This window comes from Scardinius erythrophthalmus (assembly GCF_964197995.2).
Source record: "Scardinius erythrophthalmus genome assembly, chromosome: 25".
NCBI lineage: Eukaryota > Metazoa > Chordata > Actinopteri > Cypriniformes > Leuciscidae > Scardinius > Scardinius erythrophthalmus.
Window position 1 is genome coordinate 28,223,101 of NC_138245.1, and position 15,766 is coordinate 28,238,866.

Here is a 15,766-nt window from a genome sequence, read left to right on the forward strand (position 1 = left end):
TTTATAATGTTAACTGTGTCAAATAAACACTGTTCTATTGAAAATTGTATTCATCAAAGTATCTGCAGTTTTCACAAAAATATTTTTCAAAAAGTTTTCAACACTGATAAGAAATGTTTCATAAGCAACAAATCAGCAATAATGTAATGGCTGAAGAAATAACATTTTTGCCATCAAGGGAATAAATAACATTTTAAAACTTTAAGTAAAAAAAGTTTTTTAGTGTAATAATATTTTATTATATCAGTTTTACTGTATTTTTGATCAAATAAATGAGACTATAAGAGACTTTTCAGCAACATAAAAAAAAAAAATCGTACTACCTCAAATGATTGAACGATAGTGTAAACGGCACACAGACATTCTTACCAATGAGAAGACTCAAAACTTGTTCAATTTTTAAATGTTGCCCAGTGAAAATTAATTAAACATAAGAGAAAATGCAACTTTGTAACAATTTAGTCCATTTTGCAACAAATACAAACAAATTAGAGGTCTGAAAACGGCCTTCAACCAAAGCCCACAGCGAACCCGCAGTAACAGTAACTGCAGGTTAGTGGCATCAAATCAGATAAATCCACCGCTAAACGGCATGTAAAAACTAAACAAACTGTGTCTCTTCCTGTCTAAGCTAGCGGTTCCTGGTCAGAACAGGCTGCATGGTAAATCAAACTTTGTTGAAAGTCAAAAGTCTGGTTACACACGACCGAATAAACTCATACTCGGAAGCGAAACTGGGCGATGAACCCTCGGCCCGTGGAAGGACGGGGAATTGGACCTGGTTGAATGCTGGGAACAAAACATTTGTTTGGGGAGCACTCAGGCTCCTCAGCTGTCTGTCTGAGGCAGCTGTTTCCACAACGCCCCATTTTCCCCCCAACACGGACCAGCTGCTCTGATTGGCTGAGGGTACGGGACGCTGTTGCTTCCTCCACCCCCCAGGAGAGATGGCAGCAGTGGAGACAGCTGGAGTTTGGAAGGAGAGAGCGGATCCAAGAATGCAAGAGCAGTTTTCGTCTATTTACCCCGTCCCCTTCCCTCCAGCTGCAAATGAACCTCCAAACCAAGCGTGGAGGGAGAGACGTCTGCAGGTCGGGATGGAAAAAGGCGTCGGAAGCGCCCTGAGAAACAGAACGCTTCGTTCCAATTTACTCGCCTATATATCTAAGATTATTAAAACTCAATTACCGCAAGGTTAATGTGGAAGAAACCGATCCGAGTCACGTTAGGGAGTCGGACCTCATATTTCCTCCCTGCCAGCACGTCTACCCCCATTATCTCGTTACATTTGTGATGTATCGCTGATCGAGGTGCAACAAAGTAATTCTCCATGGAGAGACACCCATGATGGAGTCATCACGCAAATGTTGGCGGCAGTCTTTTAGTTAACAAGTGTTTCTTGATTACCACAAAGATGTCAGCTATATTTAATGATAATGCTTCCAAAATGGCTTTTCGACAGATTCCTTGGAGGGTTCGAACATAATTACAGACCCAGAAACACCCACACACATTCACACACACAGCGAGAGGGCTTTTATAAGCACACTAAATCTCATTGAGTAGTTTATACCGCAAAAGATGAATGTAATGTTTGTTAGGCAGAATTGAAAGGAGAGGCATGTCATTTAGAGACAGCCATCGAAATAACCACCAGCTGTCGTGTGGCCCTCTGGCTAGGCATGAATGAAAAGTGTGTTCATTTCCGATGAAAAACGTTAAGGTTTGCAGTGTCTAGATGGTTTCGCTTAGAGGTACGGATCAAAACAATCATACGAACACCACAACAAGGAAACAGGTGTTCAGGTGTGCATAAAATAGCTTATATTCAAGCACACACATCAGGAGAAAAATAACTAGACCAAAGAGGACCTGAGGCTCTTGTAATGCAACGCTCAAAAGTTTAAACAGTTTTATGTACGCTACTGTTCAAAAAGTTTTGTTTTTGTTTTAATACTTTAATTCAATAAGGATCCATTACATTGATCAAAAGTGACAGTAAAGACAGTTATAATGTTCCAAAAAATTATACTTCAAATAAATGCTCTTCTTTTGAACTTTCTATTAAATTAAATAATTATCACGTTTCAACAAATGCTGAAAATTCAGCTTTGCCACCATATGAATAAATTACATTTTAATGTTATTAAAAAGGTTATTTTAAATTGTAATACATTTTCTCAAAAATTTTAATTTGATCAAACAAATGCAGCCTTGAGACTTCTTTCATGAACATTAAAAATCTTCCTTTGTTAGTAATAAAAACCTTTTTTACTACCAACCTAAACATGTATATACAGAGGTGAAAGCATTGCGGATATGTTGAAAGGTGACCTGAAGCCCTGACACAAGTCGCGTGAAAGGACCTTTAGTCTAAATATTTAGCTCTCCAAGTTCTATTATTAATTCACTTTTTCACTCATAAGGCTAATCTTTTTCTGCATAATGAATTATGGTCCAGTGGGTCACATCATTTCGACACAATTTGCCTAATATCTGATGACCGACTTTCAACTGGACACTAAAATCAATTCTGTATAATTAGCTGAGTTTGAGCGCCACCTGTAACCCCATAATGAAGCAAAATATCACTGGCTAAGTTAAGAGTAAAATTAGCTTTACAAGCAGTGTCTCAGGGTTCAAACCTGCAAACCTTCCAGTTACCAGCCTAGATATTTAATCACCACCCCACAGAAAGGTTCAGACCCACAAGGGTACAGTAACACGGCTTATCAGTCATTCACCTCAACCACTGAGCCACCTTTGTTTCAATGACAGCTCGATTTCTCTGCATTATTAATGAGTTGAGAGCTTTTGTCTCAGAACAGGGGATGTCTACTTGAAAAAAAAGGAAGTTAGGCCCAGACCGAAAGCACAGAAAAAAATGTTTCATTTCCTTTATTCAAAGGAATTCTAATTTTGTCAATTTACTCACTGTCATGCTGCTGCAATCCATAGGACTTTGCTGCAGTCACTCTTATTTTCAATCATATTATTTTCTTGTAAGTAAAAGTGTTGCATGAACATTCAAAACATCAAAAACATCTCCTTTTATGAAAGACAGTTAAGACCCATTCACACAAAGTGATTTTTTTAGAGCTGATTAATTAAAAACATTGACAGCCAATCAGAATCCACCCTGCTTTCAGAGCTTGAGCATTTAAAGGGGTGGTTGAATATGTTTTCACTTTTCTAACTTTAGTTAGTGTGTAATGTTGCTGTTTGAGCATCTGCAAAGTTACAACGCTCAAAGTTCAAAGCAAAGGGAGATATTTTATTTTAAAGAAATAGCTTTTTAAGGACTACAACAAACGGCTGGTAGGGACTACAGGAGCTTCCTCCCGGGTTAGTGACATCACTAACCCTAAAATTTACATAAACCCCGCGCCCAGGAATGTGATTTATAGATTATCAAGACAGAATATGCTAATCAATGACTAGAAGATAACTACACATAAGCTACATAAATTCACCAACTAACCACTCAGAACGGTTGTCTACATGTTGTCTTGAGTCTCTCCATCTTTCTGACTTCGGTTTTGAACATAAAAAGGCTAAAAGTTTTAGAAATTTCCAGTGCATGTCTGTGAGAGGTAAAAGGACACAAGCTCTTGAAGCTCCGCCCACTGCGCCGGGAGCAGCAGCTCATTTGCATTTAAAGGAACAGACACAAAAACGGTGCGTTTTTGCTCACCCTCAAAAATTGACAACTTTAACATGCTATATAAAAATATCTGTGAGGTATTTTGAGCTAAGACTTCACATACACACCCTGGGGACATCAAAGACTTATTTTACATCTTGTGAAAAGGGCATTATACCACCCCTTTAAAGTGGCTGATGACAAAACGGGCCTTTATACGTGTTTGAAGTGACATGAGGGTGAGTAAATGATGACGGAATGTTCATGTTCTTTTGCATTAATCATTCTCCGGTTGCCTAGGAATACCACACCACTATCGGAATATCCAAAACAATTCACGTTCCCACAGCAGCTACTAGTTCACCAGCTGTTTTATGCCCCCATGGGACTCACGAGATAGCTTTGATATAGATATAAGCCTCAGATACAATTCCACAAGGGAGGTTTGAGCTCTTGGAAGTTCACAGAGATGTAGGAAGATTCTTTATAGACCTGATAGGTGTGTTTAGATGTGCAGACAGACTCTGCTGGAGTCCATTGGGAGAAAGGCAGTCTGAGCCCGGAGGCCTTCAAGAAATAGGAAACACACATACTCCAACATCCAGGGTCGGCAGCAGCCTACTGGCAGGGCACACACAAATACTAGTGCAGGTCCCGGTGCATGGAAAGTCATTTCAGGACAGAGCCCAGGAAACTCGCAGTTAAGTTGTTGTCAGACATATCTATTATTCCTTTTGACCTATTCACAGACTGTGGGGAGCTACTACAAAGGGTCAAACTTCAGGGCTTTTCTTCCATTTTCTACTCCAATATTTCATCCAACAGTAACTTTACTCATCTGTGCAAAATATATATATAGTCTTGTGTTGAAAACAGCTAGATAGGACAGAACAGAACGAGATGAGTTTTGACTTGAGACATTGCCATCCATCTGTATGTGTACATAGATCAACACTCAACTAAAAAAAATAGCACTGACTAAACTCAACAATGGATAACTGAAAGACATTTAACAAATATATGAGCTAAACAACTATTCAACCTTTATTGCACAAAACTACCACAGTCTACCCCCAAAAAAGTATCATGTCTTGAAATTTATTGTTGAAGACAGTGGATTTGTTACAAAAGCAGTAAAAGTGGTGCTTTAAAATGGGTACATTTAGAGATGCAACTTTATGGAGAGCATTTACCATCCTGACAGTTTAACTGCATGGTGTCAGCACACTAAAACCTTCTCTGCGTTTATGAATTCATCCCTTTAAAGCAGCATAGCTAAAAAAAAAATATATATATATATATATATAGATCAACTGGTCGACCATCACAACCCTTTGCTCTTTCATCTCGAAGATTCACAGCTTACGCAATCTCTCCTCTATTCTGGACACCTCAAATAAAAAGGCAAGACGAATCTCCAGAGCACATCCCCTTGTATTTGCTTGCCTTGCAAGCTATTTGCTGGAACCTTCTGCGGCGTGTCTGGATTGTGTCACTAGAGAAGGCCAAGATGTAATTTGACACGTACAGTAGGTAGATGAAGGTTAGGACGGATATGAAAGATTGGTGGGGAGTCCATATTGCCGCTGGATTTCCTGGAGAGGAAAATCTCTCCGATAGTGCGCAAGAGGACAAGAAAGAGGAAGCGAGAGCGAGAAAGAGCGGAAAATGACTCGCTTGCTACGACCCCAATTACCACCGAGGAGATCAAAGAGCTCGCTGCCACTGTGATATTTAAATGATGAGCCTGGATAGGGCTTCGCTTTTCATATCTGCAAATGAAGGAAACCAAGGCCCACTACCGCCCTCTCCCTCTCTCGCTCGTTCACGGTGTCTTTGTGCTGTGGTTTGAAAGCGCTATATAACAGTCTCATTCGCCTACCGCCAAATATTAATGAAACCGAATACCAACTGTAGGAGCCTATTTAACAAATTCTTCCATTTTAAATATTTTAGAATGTATGATTGTCATTTAAATGTCTACACCATATTGTTTACATGCACCATTTGAACTACCTGCATATTGCAATGATGTGCATTACAAGTGGTAAAATGGTACTGTCTCTTTAAGACTATCAACAGTGCAAGTGAAAGTGAAAAAAAAAAAAAAACCAGCAAGAACACAACACAGAAGGTATAGACATTTATCACTTAAATAAAACAATTTATTGACCTCTAAAACCATTTTATGTAATGTCCATTCAATGATTTATGTAAAATAATGTCTTGAATCTTTTCTGAGGAAAAATATTTATGTAGGTGATTCATAATCAACATATGTAATTCATTTGATTTGACTCGACTGACAGATCTAGCTCAAACAGAGTGTCAGAACAGATTTTAAAAGAATCATTGTTCGATTAAAATGTGTGGATGTACGAGTATACATTATATTTGGACACACAGAATGAGTCAACCCTTATGTTGTTCTAAACCCGTATGACTTTCTTTTCTCCATGAAAAACAAAAAGGAGATTCTTTTTTTATGTACACTCAGTGAACACTGCTATAAATCTGAAAGAAGCACAATAAAACATCATTAAAGTATGCCATTTGAATTATGAACTACATTTTAAATCCTCTGAGTCTGAAGCCATATGATAGATTTATGCAGGAAACAAACAGACATGCCAAGGAAGATTTTCACAGAATAATCTTCAATCTGTTTCTCACACAAAGCAATCATATGACTTCAGAAGGCTTGTAATATAGCGCAAGAGTCATATTGAGTCATATAATGATAGTTTATGGTGCTTTATTGGAGTTTGAGCTCCTCGTTCTCCAAATTACATGCAAGTCGACTCGACAGGACTTTCTGCTTTCTGCTTCCACAAAAGAAAGTCCACCCTACAGGTTTGGAACGACATAAGAATGAGTGAATGATGACAGAATTTGAATTTTCTTGCTGAACTATTCCTTTAAGCTTCATTCTCTTGATGTTTACTGAAATGCAACACCAACCAGCCCATCAACGCTCCTCTCTTTACTCGTTCTGAGTTTTTCTCACTTTGTCTGTTTTTTAAATTAGCATATGTGGGCTAGGAGTATTTACCTCCATCCTAACAAATCAAGGATAGCAAAACATTTACCTGCCTGTTTTCGGCAAAAACTGTCCCCCGCTGCATTCCTAGGCCAGGTGTGAACATAAAATGTAATTAAATCAATATGAGAATGATGGAGAAAGCACGAGAGAGATAAAACATCTAAAGCTGTGTGGGGGACCTGGTATTGAATTTCAGATCTGCTGAAAAGCAGGATGTGATATAAATATTGATGAATCAGATGGCTACCTGAGAGACAGAATAGCTATCTCTTGTTATCCGGATCCGACGTTGCCTTTGTTAACAGTCTGCGTCACCATAGCAACAAGCAATTAAATGGCAGCATGCATTTAAACATCAGAGACAAGTTGAGATTCATGCTGCCGAACAATAGAGGAGGACAAAAAAAAACGCTGGCTGCGTGTGATTGCTAGGGGAATCGGAAAAACATTTCAGTGAGAGAGAAAAGTTGCGAGCAACCACTATACTGAGTGTAGACAAAGAGTGTAAATGCTGACATGCGCTCTGTCTCAAATTATATAAGAGCTTGAAGCCTAGTTCTCTAAAATGCACATCTAACACGTATATTATATAACAGTGACCTCAGACTTTTTTTCCATTCATTTTCTCTATAGGCATTTCAAAAACATCTCCTGTAAAGCCTTGAACGAATCGGCTAGCTAAATGAATCACAGCATTCCAACAATTGATTTCAAGCTAAAAAGTCAATGAAAATATGATAAAAAGACATAAATTCCAGTTATTTTTTATGAGGATGAGACAGACCACTTGTAGAAAAATGAAAGGTGAAAAACAAACAAAATTTGTCATTCAAAAAACGAATCTTTACCTTTTTTGTGCAGATTTCAGTTTTTCCGCATCAAAACAGATAGGTATAGAAAGGTTATTGTAGCATAATTATTATACTATTATAGTTTTATACAACACACACATACACAAAAATGCATTATGGGAGCATGCAGTCAGTGCTGAGCACTCTGGTAACAACTAGTTTTATCGTTGGTCGATATCTCATTAGTATTATAGGTAGTTTAGTTCTTCAGAGTTAATTTGGTTATTAAACATACTTTTATGAAGTTGAAATACCACTAAACTTGATTACCACTTAAACTCAGAGCTCATGGCAAGTCATTTTCACTAAAAATCGAATTCTCTTTGAAGAAAATAAATGTGATTTTTACTTCAAGATCCCTACTGCACTCAGTACTCAAAAGTATAAAGCGGACATGTGATTGGTTGAGGTCTTTGACGTCCTCCAATCAGAAATCACGCTACTGAGGTTGCATCAGGAAACATCTACATAAATGCCTCTCTAGGAGCCATGCATCAATGTGTCAACGTGTTGAGCGGCGTTGACACTGAGAAAATGAAAAACCTTCAGGGTTCGCTCTACAGTTATAATCCTATTACTAATGATCTTCCATTGAAAAAGCAAATTACCCAAGTATGATAGTCTTTGAATATGCTAGCGCTAAGCCACGCTTATTACCTGAAACATCAAATATCGCTGGACGGAATCGGTGATTCATCCTTCAATTCGGCGTGTTAATGGGGATACTCGGGTTTGCCAAATAAAGAACAGAACGGGCTGAAGCGTTAGTCTCATTATGCTGGAAGAGGGAGGGGGCGAGACAGGGCTTTTGATCACCCAGCAAGGCCTACTCCTGCTTTCAAGGCTGTCATTGACATAAAGGAGCATTAGTGATCTTTTGTGCAGCTAGAAAGGGTTTTAAAAAGATAAAGAGAGGAGGCATGAAAGACAACAAAACAAATGAAACTGAGTAAAAAGAAGAATAGGGTGATCTGTCAGTTATTCTCTTTATTTAAACTAGAGTGAGTGTTTAGCTGTTTCATGTACTGACATCTTATCCTTCACCGGTATAATGATTAGGCTATTATTAGTTATGTCAGGGGTTTTCTTGAACCAATGAGAATGCCAATGAGATATGATGATCTCCTTCCAAAAGCATGTTTTCAAATATACAGCCTCATTTGAACTGAGTGTGAAATGGCATATTTTAAGCAAATATTTCTTGCTTACTCTTAAAAAATATTGTTTATTACCAAATAGTTTTTCATTTGTCTGCTGATTAGATAATACATAAAGCTGAGTTACTAATAATAAACAAATATACCAAAAAACTATGAAGATTTTTGTCAGTGTATTAGTGGTGAGGATTTGCGTGACGCCAGTAGGTGGCAAAGTGACCGACTTGATGAGTGAATCATTGTACCGGTTTGTTCGAAACAAGAATTTATTGAATCGTTCACTATACCAATTCTTTCGAAAAGGCTGATTCATTCATTATTCATTCGTTCCTTAATGAGTCACTGAATCATTTTGTCAATAGATTCGTTTGACAACATTGATTCATTCAGGAACAAAGCCAGCAACTAACTAACTATATACTGTGTAATATATATATATATCAGTGGCGATTTCTTTAAGACTGCAAGGGAAGCTCGGCTTCCCCATAATGTAAAAAAATGAATGGTCAAATATGTACAATTGTATTAACATTTTATTGACAAAAAATGCGTTAGAAAACGTTCATCTCAAAGACGAGTTCGTTCGGAATCAGTTACATATAACAGGTCGGCTGATTCGATTTCCTTCTCATACATTTCCGTAGCGTCACAGTGCATTTCCCTGTTGAAGCCCAGCTTCACTGACTTCTATGGGGCTGCTTCAAACATTTTTTTTTTCCAGTGCTTCGAAACTAGACTGTCATTGGATAAATGCTGCGATTATGTCCCGCCCGTGGAAGTTCAGCTTCTCTGGGGGTGAATGAGGAGTGGGCTGGCCTGGACTCCGGGCTTCCGCGTGACGATTGGAGGGTCTGTCGAAAGGCTGCATCTCCTTTTGATTGACAGCGATTTCATACAATAAAAAGTCGCTGATGTTGAAGCTGTTCGAGCTCAGTCCCATCGCCGATTTTTCAAAGACAAACTGCTGCAACCTATTTCTTGGTATTTGCTTGTCGAAATTGCTAGCCAATTTTCAATAATACATTTCACACAATTATACATTTATATCTTTAGTATATAATTACTTATTCTATTTTTTATATTATTATTAGTAATAATTAAAAAATAATTATTAAAATGATTAAAAATTATTATACTATATAATAAAATATTATTACATTCATTTTTCAAAGAGCATTTTCTTGAAAAGGAACGTAGAATTTACGTATAAATAAATGAATAATTTTTATGATGAAGGCCGAAAATGAGCTTCCCCTCTTTGAAAGACCAGCAGCCGCCACTGATATATATATATATATATATGGCATTTTATGGCGTTTAATACTACACTTGTAAGGGTTACAACCTCAAAATATCACCTTTATTAATAACGAAATGTGATCTGTCTCAGTCTTTTTTTTATTCCCATCTGTGACCTTAGAGTCATGTCTGTCCCTCCATCCGCACAATTGGATCGTTCTCACCCTCATGCATCTTTGATGATTTTCAAAGCTTCACATCTCTCCTCCTGAGTATGATAGTACAGAAACCAGCGACTGTGCGTGGTGACAGTCTGGGATAGCGAGTCAGTGCAGGTGGTCATCCTTACCTTTCATCATGTCGCTGTTAGCCCGAGCAGAGAAGTACAGTGAGAGTGTGATGTTGGGGGTCAGTTTGTGAGTCAGCCTAGATCAGATGAGATGGGCTTTGATGTTCGGTGGGAACCCGAGTCATTCAACCAGCTCAGATCCAATTTCTGACCCTGTCTTCGGCACACGCACCTGGGTCAAGACTCAAATACACCTCCGGACTGTCGGTAGGGAGGGATTCTAATCCCTGCACAAACTCGGGACAACACCAAATGCCAAGTAAGATTAGAGCCGTCAATATTAAACATTGGGCGCACCACAATGAATTCAAATGTCGTATTAGGCGGGGGACTGCAGGGTCCGATTCACTCATATCTTCAGTATGGCTGGATATTGAATTCGATTCACAAGCTTTTGTTTCAATTCAATTCCAATCTCGATTCAATATCAACTCATTTGGACATATATCAGGTACAGAACTTGTTTTCATGGCAGATTCACTGTTTCATTAAAGAAATTTTTATTTTTCAGAATATTATTTCATATGCAAGGCTTTACAGGGTTAAAGAGCATTAAAACAGCATTTGTAGTTTGAATTTAGAGAGAAAATTGACAGAATTTGAACAGTGAGATGGTTTCTTTTTTATAAAAAGTAACAAGTACAAAGATTATTGCAATTATTATATGGCAGGCGCACAAAAAATAAAATAATATTTAGTGCAGTTTTGTTTACGCATCAACTGAAAACAGCACAGAAAACAGTAAGAGATTGATTTTAGGATTTAAGAATCCCAAATAAAAATGAAGATTGATTAATCAATATTGTCAACCCAGCCCTTATATTCAGGGTCATAACAGGGACTCCAAAACAACTGTCGCGATCATCTCAGATAGGATAAAAACAACCGTGGATAATGTGACCGCGTCGGCCAGCCGTCTCCGCCAGATGTGGCATTACGCGGCGTTCCCGCCTAAACGGCTTCGATAAAGAGTTCACTTGTGCGGTCCGGAGAGGATGGCACCTGCATAAATGAGAACGGATGAACCTGGCAGGCAATTCTCATTCAGCGATGGGCTCGGCCCAATAATGAGGTGGATCTCAATTATGCCGGCGTGGCACTGTGAAATGGACTGGGGTCTCCCACCCTGACGCCTCTGGAGGCCCTTCAAGCCCCCTCGTCTAAATTGAACTGATGGAGCAGAAAAGCCAATTTTGATTTTCGTTCTCACCTCCGAAAACACGGTTTGGCAGTGATAATGCCAGGCTGCCGTGGGCATCTGCCGTGCGCTTGCTAAGGGGGTCGTTGGGTCCCTATCGGACGTGCCGCATAGGGGCGTAATTGGATTTGTGCTGACAGTCTGTTGACACAGACATTATTAATTGGGGTGGCTGGATTGACACGCACTTAGATAGCCACATCATAAATGCATGAAACTCAGCGCGATAATTGCGATCGCTCCACTAACTGCGGTGGGCTTGATTAATGATGCCGTCATCAGCATATGCCAAAGCTGACCTCACGGTTATTGAGTTAGCGGGCTAATCAGAGAAGAGGTGGGACGTCTATGGCTCATTCGCACTCAAAAGCAGCACGAGAGATTGTTGAGCGACTCTTCAAACGACTCTTATGACCTAATGAATGCAACTGTTACCATTGAAGTTTCCGGATTAATAGAACCAACAACCAAACAAAGCACAGCGGGATCACTAAAACTATAGGCTTTGAGTACAGGCTACAGAACTGGGGGGGGTTGTGAATCTTTTCAACATGTTCAGAAGCGCTCACTTACAATCTCCTGCTTCTTCCATTCTTCCATAAAATGTACTTTTCCTCACCTATCACTCAATACCACCAGACACTAGAACACTGTCAAATACTTCTTATAAATATTAAATGAACTGAGACTACAGGATGGTTTCTGAATATCAGCTCCATCTACTGAACTACAGTCAGACAGAAAATCCTTACAGTATTGACCAAATAATCATATCCTGTTTTTCTGGTAGCTATTATATGACCAAATTCAATTGAGGAAATGATCTAAAATCCCAAACAATTTCTTCACAACAAACACTAGCACAATAACTTAAAATAATGAACAAAATAATAATATATTAAGCACAATTAAGTAAAAAAAGTTGTATGAATCAAAGATGTAGACAGAGAACTATGGGTACAAAGTCATCTATAGATCTATAACTGTAAGGAGTGTGATTGTGTCCTACAGGTGTGGTGCCCAATAGTCTGGGTCTACACAGCCTGCAACCCAGTCCAGTGGCTCCAGACAGCCAGGCTCAATCTCCCACTCAACTGCAGTACCGCAACAAAGTCCAGCACCGCCGATTCTCCATGGAGGTGAGTACGGTCTCATCTCATCCTTCTCCAGCTCTTTCCTTTGATGGAGACCCAGTGATCCTAACAGAACAACACAAGCTCTGCTTGTAATCTTGTCTGAGTCCTTAATAAAGTCCTTGCCAGAGGCACAAAAGCCTCGTTATCAAAAGCTTTGTTTCTCTGTAAGGTGACACCAGGTAAAATAAAAAGAACTAAAGAGATGGCAAGTTTTTACAACTTTTGCATTCCCCATTTTGTGATGGAAATGATATGAATATATATGAAAAATATATTACAGCGCTTTAATGAAAAAAATCAACGTTTCTCGGGGGAATGCAGTATACGTTTCCAGTGCAAATGCAAAGTTTCTTGTGGGAAAGCAATAGTTTTGAGAGAGAATGCAAAGTTCTTGCAAATCTGAGATCTGGATCACTCCGTCATAGGCTGCAGTGCTAGGTAATCGATATCTGCCAGCCCAGGAAAGTTAGTGAAGACATCGTTAAATTAGTCCAAGTGACTACAGTGGCTCAACCTTAAGTTTATCAAGCGATGAGAATACTTTTTGTGCACAAAAGAAAAAACAAAAATAACAACTTTATTCAACTATTAATTTTCTTCTGCAGAAGTGTGTGGAAGTGCAGAAGTGTGTGAGCTCTGAGTGAGTTCACGTAGTGTAACAGCGCAGCGCTTCTGGGTTGTACGTCAGAAGGTAGGCTCACTATTGGCCAGCATCACACACATGACCAGCGTCGGCCAATAGTGAGCCTACTTTCTGACGTACAACCCAGAAGCGCTGCGCTGTTACAATACGTCAACAGCTTAAGAGAATGACATGGAAGAGAAGAGATGGATGGTTGAATAAAGTCATTATTTTTGTTTGTTTTTACGCACAAAAAGTATTCTCGTCGCTTGATAAACTTACGGTTGTTAAACTATTTCAACAATGTCTTTACTAACTTTTCTGGGCTGGCAGATATCAATTACCTTGCAGCCTATGAAGGAGTGAGCCAACTCTCAGATTTGATCAAAAATATCTTAATTTGTGTTCCGAAGATGAACGAAGGTCTTACGGGGTTGGAACAACATGAGGGTGAGTAATTAATGACAGAATTTTCATTTTTGGGTGAACTAACCCTTTAAGAGAGAACGCAAAGCTTCTCGAGGGAACTCAATAATTTTGAGAGAAAATTCAAACGGTTTTGGAGCATTGATATATTTTTTTCTTCCCAACTCAGGAAGTTTCTGGCAACTACAGTTTCTGGCCAAATAATTTATTAATCAAAATGTATTTCTATAATGCTTTTCACAATACAAAAAACATTACATAATAACACTTATTTCATGCATCGGTAAATGTAATCTGTAAATGTAAATTGTAATTCAGTGACATATCTATGTCTCACAAATAATAGTGCTGCATTCTACCTGCTAGAAAATTGGATTCAAAATAAACCATGCCAATTGGATTGTCGAATGTCAAGAACAGACTAATCAGAGCCTGCACTAGGCTCCTGCCTTGATCATCTTCCTCGTTCTTCTCCTCCTCCACCATAATCATCCATGCGATTCTATATCGGGTGTACGAGAGAAAAGTCTCGGTTAGAGGCGCATGAGAAAGATGGAGTCCATCATTAAATGGAGTGGAAGTATTACCTGTAAGTTAGTCTCGAGCAACAAAAGACAGACTCTGCATTCGGAGTGTTCTTTGCCTCAGCTGTCAGCTTTCTTATTCACTGGGCATGAATCTACAGGGGGAAAATTGGAATGAATGCCCTCTCCTATTTTCAAATGCGACAGCTTCTTTCTGCTCTCGCGAACCTTTTATCTGCACCATGCACCCTTATTTTATTCCCATGGGCATGACGGGAGAGCGCGAGGAGAAAGGGAGGACTTTTTATTCCCTGGTTTTATTGAGAATTACTCGCTAGTTTTATTGCACGGCCGTACAAACTCAGCCACAAGGCAGAGCGGGAGGATTCACAGGGAACGCTCTCATTTTTCAGAGCACATAAGATTCCCCCTCATTGCCGTGCTATTTTTGGGCCTCGCCTAACCGTGCCGATGAATCCAGTTACGAACTAACTCCATCAGAGCTTCTTAAATGCGAGAAGATTGTTGGAGATACTTCAGCTCGTTGCATGATACAATATTTTGTCCTGGCGTATTGAGATTACGCCAGAATCCTTTATTGAGTGTGAGTCGTCACAAGTGACAGGTTCTCATTGTCATGCCAAGTTCACCTTGGTAAGAATAGTCAGCTCTGCCTATAGGCGTAGAGTTGTGTTGCGCAGTGGAGAAAGCTGTCATATTCAGCTTGACTCGCTGTGCTTTATATGTGTGCAAGCTGAACGCTAATGGCTGACAGCTCTTTGATGTGTGTGCAGGATGTAACTAAGAGGATGTCTCTGCCCATGGATATTCGTCTCCCACCGGAGTTTCTGAAGAAGTTACAGATGGAAAGCACTCCACCATGCAAACCTCTCAGTCGCATGTCCAGAAGAGCCTCACTGGTTAGTAACCAAACTAAACTCACACAGATGATTCGTTAGAAATCAAACAAGGATATATCATAGTCTAAATTAATGCTAATATCTACAGACTAACCCAACCCTACTGATGCAATACAACGTTTTTCATTGAAAATAGAATAGAAAGATGTAATTATTTTCTTGGAACAAAGTAGCTACAGTAGCAAAGTAAACCTGTCTATTTACATTCCAAAACCATGAGGGCCTCCTAACTATAGGCAACATCTCTTTGGCATCATAGAACATGCAATTTTCTTTTGTCTGACAAAATCTCCAGCAACTGTATTTTTGCAGATATTACAATCCCAGAATGCATTGCAGCACGTAAAAATGAGGTCAATGTCATGTATGATCACTAGGTGTGTAACGAATATAATATAGTATATAGTAATAGCATATAGAATATAGTAACGAAAAATATTCATCATTCTGAAGCTGAAAATACAGAATTATTTTAGACGAACATGCTTGCACTCTGTCACTGACTAGATGTGTTTAAAATAATGTAGGCCACTTTTTACTGGTAACATAAGACATCTGGCACTATCAGGACCCACAAATATTCCTCCATTGCATTATTATACATTATATTCAACATTATATATAGTAGTTAATGTAGTACTGACACTAAAACTCTGTA

At 39.0% G+C, this 15,766-nt stretch overlaps 1 protein-coding gene across 1 annotated transcript in view; it reads left to right on the forward strand.

Annotated features, from left to right (window-relative positions):
• cdk18 (cyclin dependent kinase 18) overlaps nt 1-15,766 on the forward strand; it is a 52,333-nt gene that overhangs the window by 21,929 nt on the left and 14,638 nt on the right. Inside the window, exons 3-4 of the mRNA XM_081357243.1 lie at nt 12,492-12,619; nt 14,983-15,108. Of these exons, the coding sequence (XP_081213369.1) occupies nt 12,492-12,619; nt 14,983-15,108 (254 nt within the window). The remainder of the gene's footprint in view (nt 1-12,491; nt 12,620-14,982; nt 15,109-15,766) is intronic.